At 45.7% G+C, this 19783-nt stretch overlaps 1 protein-coding gene across 1 annotated transcript in view; it reads right to left on the reverse strand.

The window, feature by feature from the left end:
- RCC1L (RCC1 like) overlaps nucleotides 1–19783 on the reverse strand; it is a 338336-nt gene that overhangs the window by 143999 nt on the left and 174554 nt on the right. Inside the window, exon 7 of the mRNA XM_069614751.1 lies at nucleotides 6507–6688. Coding sequence (XP_069470852.1) covers nucleotides 6507–6688 — 182 coding nt within the window. The remainder of the gene's footprint in view (nucleotides 1–6506; nucleotides 6689–19783) is intronic.

The following is a 19783-nucleotide window of genomic DNA, read 5'->3' on the forward strand; positions in this document are numbered from 1 at the left end:
GGGTCAATTTTTCCAGGTTTAAAAGAGGGTTTTTGCCTCGGCGGGGAAAAAAAAATAAAACAAATAAAAATAAAGAGAGGGGTGGCCCTTCTACTAAGCAGAAACGCCCCACTGACACGGATTACGATGAGGAGGGACCCCGACGGCAGATTTATGATGGTTAGAGGGTATCTCTGGGAGCAGCCACTAACTCTAATATCTCTCTACTACCCGAACAAAGCGCAGGATCGCTACCTCCACAGCACAATTCCAGTTATCCTGACCTTCTCGGAGGGACACCTCCTGATTGGGGGAGACTTCAACTCGGTCCCAGACCCACAAATAGACAAATCCCTCCCCCCAATGAGATCCGACTTCACTGGAGCCCTGGGGTGGGCGAGTTCCTGAGGGAGACGGGAACAGTTGACATTTGGAGGCTGGGCAATAGGAGTACCAGGGATTTCACTTTTTACTCGCATGTACACAAAGGCTTCTCACGGATTGACCTCTTACTGATGCCTGGGGTCCTTTTCCCCTGTCTCGAAAAGGTTCTGATTCTCCCAAGAGTGTTATCGGATCATGCTCCTGTGGTGGCCGATCTGCGGTTCCGGGGGTCTTACTCCCCCTCCCCCCGTTGGCGCTGGAAGCTTCAGGATTCCACACTGTCAGACCCCATAATTAAGCAGAAGATATCCGATGCCCTCAGCCACTATTTCAAAGAAAATGGGAAAGGAGAATGGCCCCTGTCCGTGGTGTGGGATGCCATGAAGCCAGTGGTTAGGGATGTCCGGATCAGCGCAGAGGCAGCGTGACGTTGATGCAATCAACTCCAACAAGCGAGACTAGAAAAGCTGGTGGAGGAGTTCGAAAGTAATTTTAAAAAGCGCCAAACAGTTAAGGGGGGCCATGCCCTGAGAAAAGCTAGAATCGAATTGGAAATGCATTTAGGAGATAACTCGGCAAAGGCAATGGCGTATACCAAGCAGTACAGCTATGTAAATGGTAATAAAGTTTAGTTTAGTTTATTATTAGGTATACATATAACAAAACAAATGTTTTATATACCGAGATTACACATTATTACAGTATTAAAATACAAGATTATATACCAATTTACTAATAACTCACATTTAAAAAACACATTTGATTTCATACGACAGTCTTGAGGTACCCTACATAATTATACAATACAATGTAATATCAATACAATTTTCTTATAAAATATCACCATAAAATAGATTAGATTTATGTCATTACCACTCATAAACAATGGCCACAGTGTCTCAATTTCGTCAGGATTAATGGTATTATTATATGACTTCATATGTCTGTATCGCAGTGCATACAGACTATCACATACAATTAGCAAATGGTGTAGTGTCTCTGTGACATTATGGCCGCACAATCGACAGAAACGCATGTCACGAGGAATACCCATTTGTGTTCCATGTGTTTCCAATGCCTCAGAAATATTAAATTTTAGTAACAAATATTGCCGCACCGTTTGAGGGCTCGGGTATGCAGTAATATAACTAGGGAGTTTGCAACGTGATGAGCGCTCATTATAATAGATTCCACTAAATGTTTTTGTGGATAGGTTTATCATCTGCTGTTCATAGCAGACTTCCTTCAGTACATGCTTTAATTTTAACTTCATGAGGGGCATACTCATCAATCTATATGGGGAATTCTGGCAATCCCATTTGCTATGAAGTTTTTGTAGTTTGCCCATTATTCCAAATTTAGAGTTACGCACTAGGCGCAAGTAGGCAACCATATATGCACCAATGATTGTGTCTATCTGGAGACGTTTCAACTTCTCAAAGTTAATAACGCAATGGTTAACAAATACATAGGAGATTGCCACCAGATCAAGTTCAAGGTATATGTGTTCCGCACTTACACATTTGGGTAATCGAAGCAGCTTCCTAAGCAAACAAACTTCGAATTTTTCGACAAGTTTAATTAAATTATGGCCCCATATAACAATAGCATACAATAGGACTGCTCTTATCTTTGCAATATAAATGGTCAGTACTGCAGATACTGAGTAACCACTATTACTTCCGATGAAAATGCTCAGCGCATTGGTAGATACCATGCACCGAGCTTGAAGCATAGACCAGTGTGCCTTCCAAGTTAAGCGGTCATCTACAGTGATGCCAAGATATTTATAGGTATTTACTTGTTCTAAGATTTCACCATTCAGTGACCACACATTTTTTAGGACACCTTTTTTTTGTGAACACCATCACTTTACTTTTGTCTAGATTGATCTGTAAGCCGTTATCGATACAATAGCTGCTTAAAGCATCTAGCATCAACTGAAGACCAGCCGGTGTATAATCAAGCAGAATTAGGTCGTCGGCATATGCCAACCATCCAAGAATCACCTCAGTGATCTTCACTGGGTTAGCTGCTGCTATACAGAAAGCTTTTCCCATGTCTGCAAGATACAAATTAAACAGTGTCGCCGCGACCATACACCCTTGTTTGACACCACTAAAAGTCATCATGGAAGCTGACAATTTCCCCGCTGCATTCAAACGAATACGCACTGAAGTGTCGGAATGCAACAACATTAGCATCCTCAAGAGGCCAGGTGGAATGCCCCAATCAGACAGCTTTTTCCACAGTCTATTTCTCAGCACCGTATCGAACGCAGCAGAAAATGGTAATAAAGCAAACCGCCTACTCCCCAATAAATGTAAAAAGTTACACACGTCCCAATGCTTTTGGGGGCAGACGGGGTGCCCAGACACGGGAGGGAGAGAACATGAAAATGTTACTAGAGCACCAAAGGGGGATCATGACAAGCCCCCCCAACAGCACAGGCAGCACTAGGATCCATTGCAGTCGAATCCTCCTGGATTCGCTTGAGATCTCAATACCTATAGAGGAAATAAGGGAGGAAATTAACTTGCTAAAATCCATGGCTCCGGGCTCTGATGGGCTGTCGCATGGTTCTATAAAATGTTTTTACACATCCTGGCTCCCCAATTGGCTATCTTGTTCAACTCTTTCCTCACAAGTGGTGAAATCACTCCATCTGTGAGCGAAACAACAACAGCGCTCATCCCATCGGGTAAGGAACCTGGCCAGTGTGCCTCTTATGGGCCAATTACCCTCATGAATAACGACACCAAGCTCTTTTCTAAGATATTGGCGGCCAAACTGGGCGGAGTCCTTCCAGAACTCATTCACCCCGATCAAACGGCTTTATACCCGGGCGCACCACCCATGAAAACATCAGGTGCACTATCAACCTAACTGAAAGTGCATCTAGACTCAAGGTGGAGCTTGCCGTCATCTCTCTCGACGCGCATAAAGCCTTTGATTTGCTGGACTGGGGTTATATTTACCGGACCATGGCCTTCTTTGGCTTCGGGCCGAACTTCACCAAATGGGCAATGGCAAACTATCAGCTCCCATCCACCTCCCTCAGGCTAAACAGCAGTAATTCAACCAACATGGCAATCTCTAGGGGCACCCAGCAAAGCTGCCTGCTCTCGCCGCTAACCGTTTGTGATGTATGCTGACACTGTCCTTTTACCCATAACAAAGTTTGACAGCTCAATGGTAGCCTTATGGTGTGAAATTGATGCTTTTGGTAGTGCTTCAGGGTTAACTATTCCAAATCTGCAGCATTGGCGATAAACATCCCACATGACCACAGAGCGGCCCTGGTCGTCAAGCATCTGGTTCCTTGGGTAAACAGAGTATTAGATACCTCGGGGTCCAAATCCCCGATAGGGTAGGAGGGCTATACCAGTCCAACTTTGAGCTACATAAGGATTTGGAAACATGGCACAAGGAAATATCCTGGTTCGGTAGACTAATTGCAGTCAAAATGAATAACGTCCCTAGACTGCTTTATCACAGCACAGTCCTACCAGTCCACATTCCCCTATCAGACCTGAGAAAATTAGAGAGGAAAATATTAAAATTCATCTGGGTTGGGATCCTGCATAGCTAAAAGAATCATGCTGCGCAGCACTGGTATGGGAGGCTTGGTAGCCCCGGACGTGCTCCGGTACTACAAAGCGGCGCAGCTCTCCCATGCGCTCTCATGGGTTGCCACTACTAACCTACCCCAATGGAGGCAGATTGAAGAGGCTTGGAGCAATTCCCCACTAGCAGCACTCCCCCCACCTCCCGTTAAGCCAGGGCTCCCCAAACTTAGGCCCGCTATCCTCCACCAAAATCACGGTGGGGCTACCGAGGCACAATGGGGCCCTAAACCTGATATGGAATAACCCCAAATTCTCCCCTGGTCTGCACTCACAGTGCTTCACCAAGTGGAGGGAGGGAGGACTAACACAGATTTCAATTTTCCTAATTAATGGGGTTCCATTGTCATTCCAGGAATGACGAGAATAATTAAAAGTCACAGAGATAGAAAGATTCAGCTATTCACAAATTAGGCACTGGGTCTTGCAGATTTCTGTTAGAACCAAGGGAGCGAGGGACTTAATAGCTTTGGAACTCACGCTCATGGCATCAAAAACTAGGGTCAGGATCTCAATTCACTACTGTCTTTTAGACAGAGCAGATCCCGATAAAAAAGAAATACATGCTCGCCTGGGAGAGGGACCTGGGTCGGCCATTGGAGTTAGAGAACTGGGGTCAGATCTGGGCCCAGATGCACAAAAGTTTGAAATGTGTCACGAATAAGGAAAGGGGGCTGAAGTATGCTTCAGACCATGGAACTACTCCATAAATACAACCCAAAGCTACCGGTACAATGCTGCAGGGGATGTTCAGCTACCAGATCATAATTCCACCTGCTCTGGGATTGCCCGACGGTCTCCCCCTTCTGGCGCGAGATCCTAAACCACATAAGTGCGATTACGGGCTTAAGCATCCCATGGGACCCAGGAGTGATTTTGCTGGGAGACACACAAGGAGGAGCATTGCCGTTATCAGGACACATGGCCAACCTACGCACTCAACTACTGACAGCAGCCAAATTAACGATAGGGCTCCTACAGAAAAATCCTGAGGGCCCAGCTCTCCCCCTGTGGTGGGCGAAGTGTTGGAACACAGTGGTGGCTGAAAAGATCACAGCAGTGGCTGAAAAGATCACAGCAGCTGGCTGGAAAACCTAAATAAATTCTATAGCTCTGGGTAGCTTTCCTGGATTACTCAGACAAGTTCTCGGCCCTAACCCACCATTCTCCCATCATTAGGTGCTCGATCTTTGGTCCCACACAACTGCTCAGTAATTAGCCGGGCCTCATACTGGTTCGGGGACTTCATGCCGAACTGTGGCGAGACTCGACTTGGGGGAGTGGCCGGTCCCTAATGAACGCAGTCCCCTACGTGGACCATCCCGACCTGGCATCATATAGTGCCACGGCAGCTGCCTTATTCCCTACCCTACGTGTCTATGTATGTGTCCATCGATTATGCTGATGTGTATATGTGCACATTGATCAATAAAATGTTTTGTTGAAAAGAAAAAGCCATATCCTGATTAAATGTGAAGGAACACAAGATATGGCAAAGCAATGTTTTGCTTGATTTGTCAGTGATCAAAGGTCACAGACTATGGACTTCTGGCACAGACTGTCCTCACGGAACAAAACATTTTTGACAACAGCACTTATAAAAATTGTTAAAAAGTTGGACCTGTATAATGAAAGTCCTGGAGGATTGTTTGCAAAGGGTAACTGTTTTGTCTTGTTTGTAAATGTAAAGAGATATAATAACTGGTATTACATTTTTGTTTTATGTGAAAAGTCACATTGTTGGCTATTCCACATTATAATAATTTTAAAAAAGCCCTTATGGTTTCCTGATTTGACACAAGACCATGCTTAGCTTTAATGAAAGCCACCAAGTTGAGCAAGGTATTATTGTCAACCAACAAGATATAGGATTATTTACTATGGAGTAAAAACAAAATGACCTTTGCTTAATTACCCTAGCCAGGTTTGACCTTTTACAACTGAATTTGAATTGGACCAGTGACCATTAGGAAAATAAAAATGGCACTTTATGTCACGCAATATTACCAATATTGGGGGATGCAGGTTTTAGGCAATGTCGAGCGGCTTTAGATTATCTTTTGAGAGCAAATTCCCCTTTCATCACTTTGGTCCTACTCTCCTATCTTCGCTAAGCTTTAAAAGTTAGAAGTAATTTTTTGCACTCCTAATAACTTTTTATGGATGAATGATTAATTATAATGCTGGTATATATCTTTGACAGTTTTAAAAGTTTTCGTAGTGTTTGTAAGGATTTGTACAATAATCTTTTCAAAGGTGATGTGGTGTGTTTTCTTTATATGCTTGTTTAATTTATGCAGTGTATTGTGTGATGTATTTGTTATTAAATGCTGATATTATGGAACAGATCTCAAAACAAATCTATCTGTTTGAAAAGAGAACTCTTCGATAGTTTCATATGTTTGTCATTGAGGGATTTAGGAGTGAGGGAATTCATCAGATTATAGCATGACATCATATTATTGTATTGCAACAGATTAGCAATAATAAATAAAATAAAAATACAAACTCAAATACCTGTGTAGATTCAGTAATTACTGCAAGTTGCAAATATTCAGAGTTTCCCCAGCCAAAGATCTCCCCATCTTCAGAAACAGCCAAGCAACAATCCCCATAGGAATCAATCTGGACAATGTTTACTCCTGCAATATCTCCTTTCAGTTTTGTTGGTGTCGCTGTGGGATTGTAATGACCAAGTCCTAGCAGGAAAAAGAAAAGCAAGGCCGATATATAGAACATTTCTATCTGAAAAATCAATGCAAGGTGGGTATAGGAATTAATCTTATAAGCTTATTCGTAATATGAAACATTTCCTTACTCAGCGAATAAGAAATGCTTATGTCCTTCTGACTGACTACTTAGAAGCTTATTGATCCATGATCCTCACCTTTGACCTTTTATCCAGTTTCCAGATGACAATTGTTCTCAACAGTTTGCCACACAGACACTTGAAGCAATACATTGCATATTTGCTCAATCAGATAGCATAATCTTTAATTTGATCCTATTTCCTGATCATGGGCATTAAAGCAGGTCCCATAGAATCATTACGGATATAAATACATACAAATGTGGGAAGGTCCCTGTGCAGTATGGGTGCATGATCTTTAATATTTGGCGTTTGGCTGCATTAGTTGCGCTTAAGAAAAATGTCTCATTAGATCAGAGCCTGTTTGATGTATTGGTTAATGCGTACAATATTTTTGGTTTGATTGGCATTTGGACCATTTTTTTATTATTGGTCAGTGGTGTTCCTTCTGTTCCCATCGTTTCAAGCACATCTTCTGAATTCTATCCTTGGGATTTTAAATAACTTCCATTTAAGAACTTTTTATTGGCTTTTCAGGATCTTAATTTTGATTTTAAAAGTGTTGTGTCTTTCAAAATCAACTTCACCAGTGCATATTTGTTGGTTTCTGAGAATGATACGAGTTTGAACCATGGATGATGGTTGATCTAAATGCATTTCGATCCACGGCTTTCACAAAAATCTAAACCACTTCTACTGCTGTAAAAAAATAAAACTAAACATTGAGATGCCTGCACCCATAATTCTAGTGGGGCAGCAAGGACGTGGGCAGCCATATGCTTAGAAGTAAAGTGGTAAACCTTACTTGAATTGTTAAATATCCAATTTGACAATCTTGTCAAGGAAACCGATTTCATTTTCTCCCATCATATCCGTGAATTAAAAAGGTATCATGCAGCGTATTAAAGTAAAACAACCTACAAGAGCGTCTATATCGGCGGGGGGGGGGGGGGGAGGCCTGGCAGGAGGCTAATGGAGTCCTAAGACCCGAGCACTCCGCAGTCCTGCCAAAGAAACTGCAGCCCTGGGGTGCCTCAGCCCTGCTACCTGGAGTATTTCTGCTGGGTCCAGATGCCGTAGGAGCCTGGGCAGTTTGCTTAATGCCCTAATTGTGCATTTCCCTGGGATGGATCCTGACCTACCAGCCGACTCAAGATGGCGGCGGCAGCCTGACTGCGGGACTCGCCACTTTCTGTTTTGTAGTGGTGGCGCAGCAGGAATCCCCATGTGGCTATTAGCTGATGTAGACTGTCCAAGGGATCGTAGTGCAGAACAGCCTGGGGTCCATTGGAGCCCCGCAAGAGCCGAATTGCTGGACCCTGGGCTGTGTATTCACCCGGAGGAGATTACTGCCGGACTCCCCAGGACCTCGGCACTCACCTGGCACCTCCATCATTTACGCTTTCTGGCAAATAAGTGAGCGCCCTCCATCATTTACGCTTTCTGGCAAATAAGTGAGCGCACATAACACCAGCACCGTAGGACTATCCAGCCTCTCTCTCTCCAGGTTTCTAATGGTCTCCTGGGCACACTGTGCAGCTTTGTTGGGGATCCCCATTGCCAAGCTATGAGCTGCGTGGTAATGGCAGGCTCAGTAGGTGCATGCTGTGCTTTTCCTGACGCATTGGTGAGGCTTCTCTTGAGTTACAAGATTCGTATTCCCCCTTGAGAGCACCTTAATTATTCAATAGACTGGTAGCCCCCAGTCCCTTTTCATACCACGATTGCCCAGTGGAGCTTTTTGGGTTGAAATACTGACAGGTGCTAGGGGTGCCTTGACTGGCCTAGGAAAAGCCTACATACTGCCTGAAGTCATTTGGGTGGCTCCAAGGACCCACTCACCGTGGACTGCCCTTCTGAAGATCCCCCCTGGCAATTGAAATGATTGAGCTCTGCGTTCAGCTCTCAGTGGGAACGGCATATTTTGGTTTTGGCTGCTTGCTGGGCTCGGTCGGTTGAGGGGCTCGTTTATCACTGGGTGCACAGTGGGAGGACAGACTATGAAATCTTGCAAGGCTAAGGACAAGTCCACAGCCTTCATCAAGTACCCGCTACAGTCCTCAAAAATGCAGTGAAATGACCAGCTGCCAAGGGATCCCTCTCCAACTGCAGCTTCTGATTCCCAACCAGTCAGTAAAGCGGATATAGACCAGCTGCTTCAATCCATCCAACAGGGGATGGCGTCCGCTGTCCAAGAATTGAAAAGTTCCTTTCAAGAACTGTTGCATACTGTTCAGCAGTCAGAGCATAGGCTGAGTGATTTGGAATCTGCCTTTTGCGACCAAGCCAACTCCTACAACCAGCTTGAAGAAAGAGGGGCAGCTTTAGACATGCATAAGATGATCATGGAAGAATGGATGGAGGACAGCGAAAGTCCAGATCCGCGGCATTCCAAGAGAGGTCCTGGGCCGTGATTTGGAGGCATATGTGAGGGATCTATTTTGTAATATATTTGGGGACAAGGAACAGGCGGATTTGACGGACCCTACGCACCGAGTGTTCTCTAATTTCCAGCAACATCAAAATCATTCTCCCATATGTCCTCTCGAGGGTTCATTTTTTCCGGACCAAGGGACTCATCTTTCAGAGACTCAGGGCACAGCGCAGCGTTACCTTTCAAGACAGCAACTTGTAAATATTCCAGGACCTGTCCCAAGGAACAGTACAGCGCCGCCGGCAGATGAAGCCACTCACTCAATGGTCGATTAAGAAGGAGGCTCTGTATAGGTGGTGCTATCTCTTTCGAATAATGTTCACATAGGAGGGAACTCAACATCAATTCACAACACTTGCTGTGGCGTTGGAGGTGTTAAAGAGCACCTGTAATTAGAAATCGCTACCCGAAGAACCTGAGCGGGAGGACTCCGAGAGGGACTGATTTAAGATGAGCTCCAGGAGAGGAAGACACAGGGATTGGAGGAGAGCCTCTAAGGACAGGCGCGATAGGAGCAGGGGTCCAGAAGGACTCGCATAATTTCCCAATGTGTTCTGACCCCCTTTTCCCTGGGGTTTTGCTTTCTACTCCTTTCATTCTTGGGGCCTGGTTTAAGAAGTAATTAAGGCTCTTCAGTTCGGTTGTGTATGGCTTGGAAGGGGGCAGCCCCGGGGTTGCATGTTATTTTGTGTTTTTGTATACATGGGCAGGACAACAGGAGCACCTGCCCTTACTGGGTTCGCTAGTAGCCTAATGTTGATCCCACACAGGATGGTTTCCCTTTTCCGTTTTGGGGTTTTAGTTCTGTTTTTTTTGTTTTGTTTATTTTACATTGCACTGGACCCGTCCTCTTGCAATTGCATCTGGGTTGCCTCACAGCACATTTCTCAGTGAAGGTTCCATGTTTCTGAACTATGGTTTTAAGTTAGGCTGGGCATTGGTTCCTGTTTTGGAGGGTTGGAGCAGGATGTTAGAGGAGTAGTGTCATAACATTGAGGTCTATTTATTTGTACGACTGATCTTAAAGTGCTTTCCTTGAATGTACAAGGGCTCAATTCCCCCAGAAAACGAAAGAGTGTACTGTCCGAGCTGATTGAATTAAAAGCCAACATTGTTTTGTTACAAGAGACACGCTTATTGCGGGTGGATTGGTTTCGGATCCGCTGCAGGTGGTTCTACCGTCAGTATTTTGCGTCTCTCCTCGACTAAGCATGCAGGGGTGGCTGTTTAGTTTTTTTCATTCTTTGAATTTCACCTTAGTGAAAATTACCAGAGATCAGCAGGGTCGTTATCTGGGGCTCCACATTCTATTGGTAGACGTAGATCTTACTTTGTTTTCCATTTATGACCACAACCAAGATGCTTTTTTCGCTCGTATTATCCCACACATTACCCATTTTCAGGTGGGGGGGAACAGAAATTGGGAGGCGATTTCAATGTGGTGTTGGAAGGGGGTCTAGATGGATCCAGCAGGAGCGGAATCTGAATCCCTGGGGCAGGCAATAGAGGACCTACAACTGGTGGATATTTGGAGACAACATCACCCCATTACACGGGACTATACATACTTTTCACATGTACACCACACTCCCTCTCGATTGGACTTTTTTGGTTTCTCACTTCCTGGCCCCGAAAGTGTCGGAGTCTACCATAGAGCTGGCAGTTGTCTCTGACCACGCTCCGATTACGATCTAAGTGGATACATTAGCGGTGGGGACTAGGAAAACTAATATTTGGAAGATTAATGACTCACTGCTAACTGATGTGGCTTATAGATGTGCCATTTCAGATAAGATCTTTATATTTTCAGGAAAATCTCACAGAAGAAATGCCTATTGCAACAGTTTGGGACACTTTTAAACACTACGGGGGAACTTATCAGTCTAGCCACTTCCAGGAAGCATATGCTGACTTCTCAAAGAGAGGAGGAGGAGAAGCGAGTATTAGAGTTGGACCAACAGTATAAACAGGGATGTTCAAGAAGGGTATATAGGCAACTTCAGGTGTCTCAGTCCGAGCTTAAGGCACTCTGGGCAGCGGACGTCTCGTATAAACTACTACAGACCAAACAGTTTTATTTAAGTACCTCAAATAAAGCCTCACTCCTTCTTGCTTTGAAACTGAAAGCCCAAAAGGCTAAAAAAATCACTGTGCAAATGCAAGATGATACTGGGCAGCTAATGGAGGATGAAGCCTCCAAGATGAGTACTTTGGTGGGGAACTACTCATCTTCATTTGGGGCTGATCCATAGGATATAGAATCTCAAATGGGAATTTGTTACTAGGGCAAACTTACCCTCCGTAACAGGAGAGGTCTGTCAAGGTTTCGAGAGCCCAATCACAATAAACAAGGTTACCCAGGTGATTCGATCTTTTCCCAATAAAGCTCCCGGACCTGATGGATATTCTGCTCTTTTTTTACAAGAACTTCATCGATCTCTGTGCACCTCATCTTGTTACTTTAACAGTTTTACTACTACTGGGACGATATTGCCTACTATGGTGGAATCCCTCTTAACACTAATTGGTAACCCAGATAAGGACCCTTCTCTTTGCACGTCCAATCGGTGCATTGCAGTATTAAACTACGATGCCTGAATGTATTCAAAGGTTCTTGCAGCTAGACTGGCGGACATCCTTCCCAATATAGGTAAGATTGACCAGACAGGTTTTGTCCCGTGGCGTCAGACATTCAATAATGTGCGCAGGACCCTAAATGTGATCGAACATGTGATCGCATGTTTTTCCAACGCCTTTGTCGACGGCTGAAAGATCTCTGCACTCGCTGGATGTGGCTCGAGCGCTGAAGTTTTAGGTGGCATGCACGAAGAGTTTCCGGAAGACTTCTCTGCTTTTTGTGAATTTTGGTCCTGTGAACCATGGGAAGGCTTTGTCCAACGCTTCCATCTCCAGGAGGCTGTCCGGCTGCATCACTCATTGTCAATGGTTGGCAAACCGACTGTTGCCTTGCCACCAGAGAGCCCATTCTACCAGAGCCATTGCTGCAACGACAGCGTTCTTGTCTGATGTGCCTCTGCTGGACATCTGCAGGGCTGCTACTTGGAGGTCGACGCACACCTTCACGAAATTCCACTGTGTCAACAGGGATTCCAGAGAGGAGTCTGGAGTCGGCCAAGCACTGCTACGCAACCCGTTTGCTTGAAGGTGAGCCTGGTGAGGAGGGAAGAGTAATTGCTTCTATTGAGCCTTGCTACCTTCTGTGGTTGTGTATATATGTACTGCTGTATATTCTTTAATCATGAGCATGTGAATCCATGCCAGACCCCATGCTGGAGAAGGAACAAGTTACTTACCTGTAACTGTTGTTCTCCAGCATGGATTCACATGCGAACCCTTCCGCCTGCGGCTCTTCGTGGTCATACTGCCACTTTTTACGTGCTACCAAATCTGAAGATGGGTGCCAGAGGAGAGGCTTAAGGAGAGAGCAGTGATTGGCTGGGGGCAGTATGACCCAGAGCTCTGATTGTTTTTTTTAGAAGAAATGCAGTTTATAAACAAAAGTGAAACCGTTTTTTCTTTTACCGAGGATTCCCAGCCTGACCATGTTGGAGAATGATACTATAAGAAAATACATCCACGCCAGTTCTGCCAATATATCCCAATACCCATACAACATACTCCTGTTGGCTTTACCAAAATGCATACCGCAGTGTGAAAATATATCCAAACTGGCTGCACCAAATGCCAGTTTAGCTACATAACACTTAACATGCATGCTTTTTCAAAGATGCCAAATACAAAATGCCATGCCACAGTAAGAAATTGCTAGACTGCATGCATCAAAATGCCAGTCCAGCCACATAACACTTATGCTTGCTTTATCATAGATGTCCAGTAAAAAATGTCATGCTTGCCCCCTGGTGTGCAAGCACCGCTCACTCACACAAAATCAAATTCCTTATAAGTGTGTGTGCGAGTGGTGCGCGCACACACACACACACAATCAACACAAGTATGTGTGTATGCGAGGCACTGGGGTGGGGGGGCAGGCATGTTATTTTTACTAGACATCGATCATAGATACAAAAAAGGTAGCAGGAGCCCATCTCTAGAAAGAACATGGCATGATAACATGTTCTATGGTTTTTACCCACTTTGAGAGTCTGTAGCCATCACTTTTTGCTCATAGATGTCCAGTAAAAAAATACTATTCATGTCCCCCGAATCCCACAGTGCCTAACACACGCACACAATCAACGCAAGTATGTGTGTATGTGAGGCGCTGTGGTGCTCAGGCATGGTGTTTTACTAGACATCCATCATAGATGTCCAGTTAAAAAAAAAAAAATACCATCCCTGTCCCCCACATAGCCTAACACAAGCAGACAATCAAGCAGTGTGTGTGTTTATGAGAGGCAGTGGCGGTAACAGGGGGCAGGCATGTTAATTTTTACTAGTATCATAGATGTCCAGTAAATAAACACCCTCCCTGTCCACTGGGTCCCACAGCACCTCACAGACGCACACAATCAACATGATTATATGTGTATGGGCGGTGCTTGGTGGGTAGAGGGGGGAAAAGGGGCAAGCATGTTATTTTTTATTAACCATCTATTATAGCGCCGCAGAAGGAGAACTGATTTTGGCCAGTTGGGAGGGTGATTGTGCAACAAAGGCATTTTTCAAATGCTATTGTTGTACAAACCCACCCCCCACCCCCTCACTTGCCACAATCGGCTCCACGGATCAGCACAAACACACAGTCACACAGCATGCACTGACTCATTCACACGAGCACTCATTATCACACAAGCATACACACATTTAAATAATAAAGTAACAAACGTACCTTCTGCCCGGTCCTGTCCTCCCAGCACTCCAGCTCCTGCATAGCATGAACAGGAATCAGGAAGAGATTCCCGATTCCTGCACATGCATGCAGGGGGTCTGCGTGTGGGTGAGGAAACACCTCACTCCCACATCCTCCGTCTATGTATGTGCGGAGAGGCGCAGGAGCACCCCCTCGCACATACAGACATGCAGTTTCCCAGTCAGAATTTCCAATGGGCTATGCAAGGCTGGGGAAGCAAAACGCCCCGGCCTTGCATGGTTCATTGAGCATGCGTGGTCAGGGAACAGAACCGTTTTTCTCTTTGACAGTTCAGCCAGCCCAGAAAAAGCAGCTAAGGGAGCGCTCAGTGTTTCACTGGGCTGGCTCCTTAGCTTCTCCATAAAAGGTGAGGGGGTTGGTGGGCAGGGTCGGACTGGCCCTTTCGGTCTTTCGGCCCGTGGCCGAACGACTTTGGGGTCTCCTGGGGCCGGTTTTCCGGCAGCCACCTCTGGGCCGGTTTAAAAAAAAAAAAAAAAAAAAAAAAAAGTCTTTTATTTTTTTGCATGTGTGCGCTGCAGACAGTGCGCCGAGCCGTGAGTATTCGCGGCGACGCGGCCCGCGCGCGGCCAAGTCAGATGGGGATGGCCGGGGGGGGAGGGGGTGGAGAGTGAGTCGCCTCGCCTGCCAGTGCCCTGGTGTGAGTGAGGTGCAGGGCCGGGAGGCGGGAGCCAGCCAGGAGAGGCGAGGGGGGGTGCCACGCGCCGGCGGCGCCGGCTGCTCTGCACAATTATCATAGCAAGGTAACACTAGTAGTCACTAGATGTTACCTTGCTTTGATGATTGCATGTGCATCTGCATGCATGCATCATAATTTATGATGCATGCAGATGCAGATGCATGTGCATGTGCATAATTCACGGGCCGGTGTCGCGTCGGTGGGCCAGCTGGGCGCCCGCCAGTGCCACTGCAGGGGGCCGGTGCGCCTGCCGTCAGCTCACGAGCCTCTGGCCTGCAGCTGCGGCGGCCACAGCCCACAGAGAGAGAGAACGACAGTTGTGAATCTGTACTGTGGGAGGGAGGCAGGCTGAACTTAGCAATTGCAAACACGGTACACCGACCAAAGCAATTGTAACACCTGCCTCCCTCCTCCGTCCTCCCCCCTCCGAGACCTCCTGACCCTGGGGGGTGCAGCCTGCCTGCGGGCTCCGCTGAGCTGGGGCCGAGGCGCTGAGCCCGGCACTGTAAACACAGTGACTGACACTTCACATTGATATCACACTTGCTTTCAACTTTGCTGCAGGAAGTAAGTAACACTTCTTTGCAAAGTTGAAAGCAAGTTAGCAGCTGTCTTCAACTTGTGTGCCTGGGGGCTGGGCTGGGCCCCGGGGCTGCCAGCACCGTGGACGAATGCCTGCCCAATTTGCCGCCAAATGCATTCATACATTATGCTGCTGAAGAGGCTGGGCTGCTGCTATATGAGCCCCAGTGCCCCACAACACAAGCACTGAAGCACACACCGTCTGCAGTGGACCTCCTCGACTCTCGAGACCGACGAGCGACGACAGTGCCAGTGCCCACAGCCCACACAGGACAGGAGGACCACAAGGCAGCACTGAGGCGGCCGGCCAGCAGACAGTGGAGTGCCCAGTGCCAGTGCCGACCACACAGACAGCAGCAGGCAGCCCAGCCAACAGCCAGCCAACTGAGGTAAGGAGTGGACTGTCTTTTCAGGGGCTTTCCCTGCCATGCCATGCGAGTGTGCCTGGGGTGGGGCGGGGGGGGGCTGCATGCAGGTCTGCTGTGTGAAGTGATACAAGAATGGATCACCATATGTATCATTAATATCACTGCAGGTACTACTTTAACATTTTTTAATGGATCTTTCCCAATCTTTCCAGTTTTGGAGGGGCATTAGAAACTTTTTGTTTGGAATACTTCACCCAAATCCGAGCAGCCAGCCAAAGGTTTACTGGCAGGAGATTTGGTCGAAGCCAAATCCATTGAATCTTATTAACTGAATTTGGCTGGGATCTTGCAGTTTGAGCTGGCCCGTCCTTTTTGGGGTGGAGCCAAGCCTGATATGATATGATAGGTTATTTATAACGCTCTTAATACCCGAAGGTTTCTAAGCGCGAACCGGGGGAATCGAACTTGTGTTGCTCTGTGTCGTCTTGCTTCCAAGGTGAGCGTGTTGCCCCTGAGCTATCCTCCCGAGACAAAGCCTGGTTGGCACATGTTTTTCCCCCTTTTTAATAGCCTGACAGGCTGCAGAACGGGAGCTGCAGGGTTCTGTAGAGGAATGCGAGTTCTAATGATTCAACAGTTCTGGGTACTAATTATTAAGACTGGGTGCAAATTCCCCCTCTATTCATGTTTACATTTTACAATCTGTCCCCAAGTTCTTTATTTTAGATATACAAAGCTTCTAGAAGTTTCCAGAAAAAAAAACTCTCTCTACCTGCTTTGACATAAAAAGAACCATGTGTAAATCATTAGAACAGAACAAAGCACAACGGCTAACCTATGGCCTGACAGCAACCCTACCTGAGACACAAGTACATTATAATAACTTTTTTTATTTACATAGCGCTTTTACCCAAAGCGCTTTACATAGAACAAATGTTACATACATTTATATTACCCAATAGAAGATGTTACTCAGGAAGAAAGCCCGAGTCGACCTTGCCGGGATTTGAACCTGTGAATCAAACAGATTGCACGAACGAGAGCTCAACCTACTGAGCTATCTTACCAGCTGTATGAATTAGTTGAACAATCCATTTCACAGTCATTTCACGGAAACAAGTATTTCATCTGAGTACATAAAACTCATGTACCGCTGTGCAGTGCATTAAATCTTCAGAAATTCAAATGAGAACAAAAAAAAAGACTTTCAGGCAGCGTTGAGTAAAGCTGTCAACTTTAAACCATGGCCATTTTGCGTCGGCTGCGTTTTTTCCCCCACTTTCCTGCCAGAATCTCACATAAGTGACATAACCCACGTTTCGCCTCCCATCTCTCTTGAGCAGGGCATCATTCGTCGACAGTAGCCGATTCCTTCACGCAGATTAGGCCGCAAATGGCCGGGTCCGCTCCCTGAGCATTTCGCTTCATTCATCACTGTGGTTTTTTTTTGGGTTGATTTTTGTTTTGTTTTGTTTTAACCCCAGTGACACTAGGCACCTGCTGTACTGCCTGCCATGTGAAGTATGGGGCTATACGAATTCCAGAAAAGAGGGAGTGTGGAACACTGGCCATACAAACCAGCAGTGCTGGGATCCATGAATGGAATATTGTCAGGGCAGATGACCTGGTCAAGTCATAATGAATTCATTACTAGCACACTTTACAGGAAACAAATGGAGGGGGGGGGGGGGCCAAGCCCAGAATCGCACCACTTCATTCCTAAATCCTATTTGTCTCAATGACTTGACCTACCCCTTTACCCTTCACGTTGTTTTATTTTAGAAAAGCCCACGCATTTATTTGTTTAAGATGTACAGTACACATACAAGTGCTTGGATGGTGCAGAGACCACAAAAACTAGTATTAGGCGCTACTATGAACAAGAGCGCAGGGTCTGGATGAGCCGGGATTTTAGCCGTTTCCGGAGCGAGGAGGTGAAATGTGTCTAGGTGGTAAAAGCAACCCAGTGGTCTACAGATGGGAACGGTTTCAGTTATGTTTAGGGCAAATGGCTCATTTGTAGGAGAGGGCACGTGTGTGCATTACATGTGGGCGGCGCGCCTTCTGTAATAATGGATCGGTCAGAGTGAGGGGACTACGTTACAAGAATGTACTGCTTTTCGCGTTTCTTCTCTGCTTGACTGCAAAAGGTCAAATTCAGAAAATGTGTAAGCCAGAAAAGGCATTAACCTGCACTTAGAGGCTTAGGACCGCCTTTTGGTTTTTCCAAATTCGAATGTTAAAGCATCGCAGCGGTATTTCAAAATGAGTGCGTTTTTTTACGACTCTGTGACCTGCCTGTAAACATATGTGGGGAGAGGTGTTAAGGGTAATAATTGAGGTGGGGGCAAGGTGGGGCTCCATGGGTGTCCCACCTGCATATATTTGCTGAAATATGGCTTAAAAGAACAAAATATAAGATGGATTTGGAGTCGATCAAATCTCCTTGATGAAGTCACATTCTCTCTCTCTCTCTCTCTCTCTCTCTCTCTCTCTCTCTCTCTTTTTTTCTCTCTCCCCCTCTCTCTCTCTCCTTTTCTCTCTCTGTCTATCTCTCTCTCTCTCCATATAATAGGTAGTATAAATAGGGTGACCAGATTTAAAAAGTAACAGACCGGGACAGGGCAACTAACATAAAAGTAGGAATAGCGCTTGAAAGTGGCTGTCAAGGCACTACATTTCAATAGTGGTTGGAGCAGAAGGAGGTTCAAGTGTTATTGGTGGAATAAACATATATTATAATTATTTTATGACAAATTACCACCAGCTTTGAAGCACTACACTTGTGTTTAAGCGCTTTACAAATAATTACAATCACAATCTTAATTTGTAAAATGTCACATTCCTACTGTTTGAGATTGTGCATTCCTGCCTGCCAGCTAAGAAGACCTACTACCAAAAACCGGGAACAATGCAGTGAAAAAAATAATCTTGAGAAAGGGGGACAGAGCAGAGCACCCGATTACGGGACAGTCCCGGCAAAACTTTTAACTATAAAGGAACAACTTTATGGCACTCATTTCCTTGGTGACTTTCCTACTTATTATCATCAGTGTGCCGTCTGCCCTCTGTTCGTTCTGTTGTGATCGTCTGGGGTCACTGTGACAAATGTACACATTTATAAACATTTACATTGCACACACCTGCACCCCCCATAATGACGTCCTAGAGCGATGGAAGTGCGTGCGAGTGATTCTATGCATAGCTTTGAAATCGCCTTCCTTTGCAAGTCAGGGCCAGCGTTTTACACTCATATTTAGTTATAAAATGGCCATATCCCGCCTGTGACCCCTCCACGGCCACCCCACACAAAAATGATGCCCCATCTGATCTCAACTGCATTTCAATGGAATGTGCAAATAAATAGTGTCAATATTTAAAAGCATGAGGACTTCATTACAATGTTGATAGGCTCGGAGCTGTGTGCTGCGGTTTGGGGGGGGTATGTTTAGTTGCGTCTCGTGCATCTGGTTGCCCGAGTTCACCTTGTATATGTTTGAGAGGGTATATGTGGTGGACGTGCAGTAAGTATCGCGTGTGTGTTACTTGACGTTCATGATTGTGTTGGGTGCACCACATATGTACTGTGCGTGATTATGTGTGAATATATAGTTTATGTTGCTCATGTCTGTATGTGGTTGGTTGGCGCAGTATATGTGTGTGTGTGTGTGTCTGCCTGTGTATGTCTCTGCAGAGAATGTGTATCTTGGATGTGTCTGTGAGTTGGTCTTTGCTTATGTAGGTGCGACATGCAAACATGTGTTTTGTTAGTGTAACAATCAAGCGAGTAATGTGTACGTGTGTGTTTCGTGTGTATCTATGTTGTGGATGGTATGTCGTGGTGTAGGTGTGCGGAGACGGAGTAAGTGTTCTGAGTATTTGTTTGTGATGAATTATGGAGGCACCTCTGTGTGTGTGTGTGTGTGTGTGTGTGTGTGTGTGTCAAATCTTTGTCTGCTGTATGTGTGCATTTGGTTTGGGTATCTGCTGGTGTGTGTTATCCACCTACGTGCCTTAGTAGGTGCAGCGTGTTTCCATACCAGTATATCAGCGCATATGGGCCAATTTACCAA

The sequence above is a fragment of the Ambystoma mexicanum genome, chromosome 9, assembly GCF_040938575.1.
Source record: "Ambystoma mexicanum isolate Mex_15411 chromosome 9, UKY_AmexF1_1, whole genome shotgun sequence".
NCBI classification, from domain to species: domain Eukaryota; kingdom Metazoa; phylum Chordata; class Amphibia; order Caudata; family Ambystomatidae; genus Ambystoma; species Ambystoma mexicanum.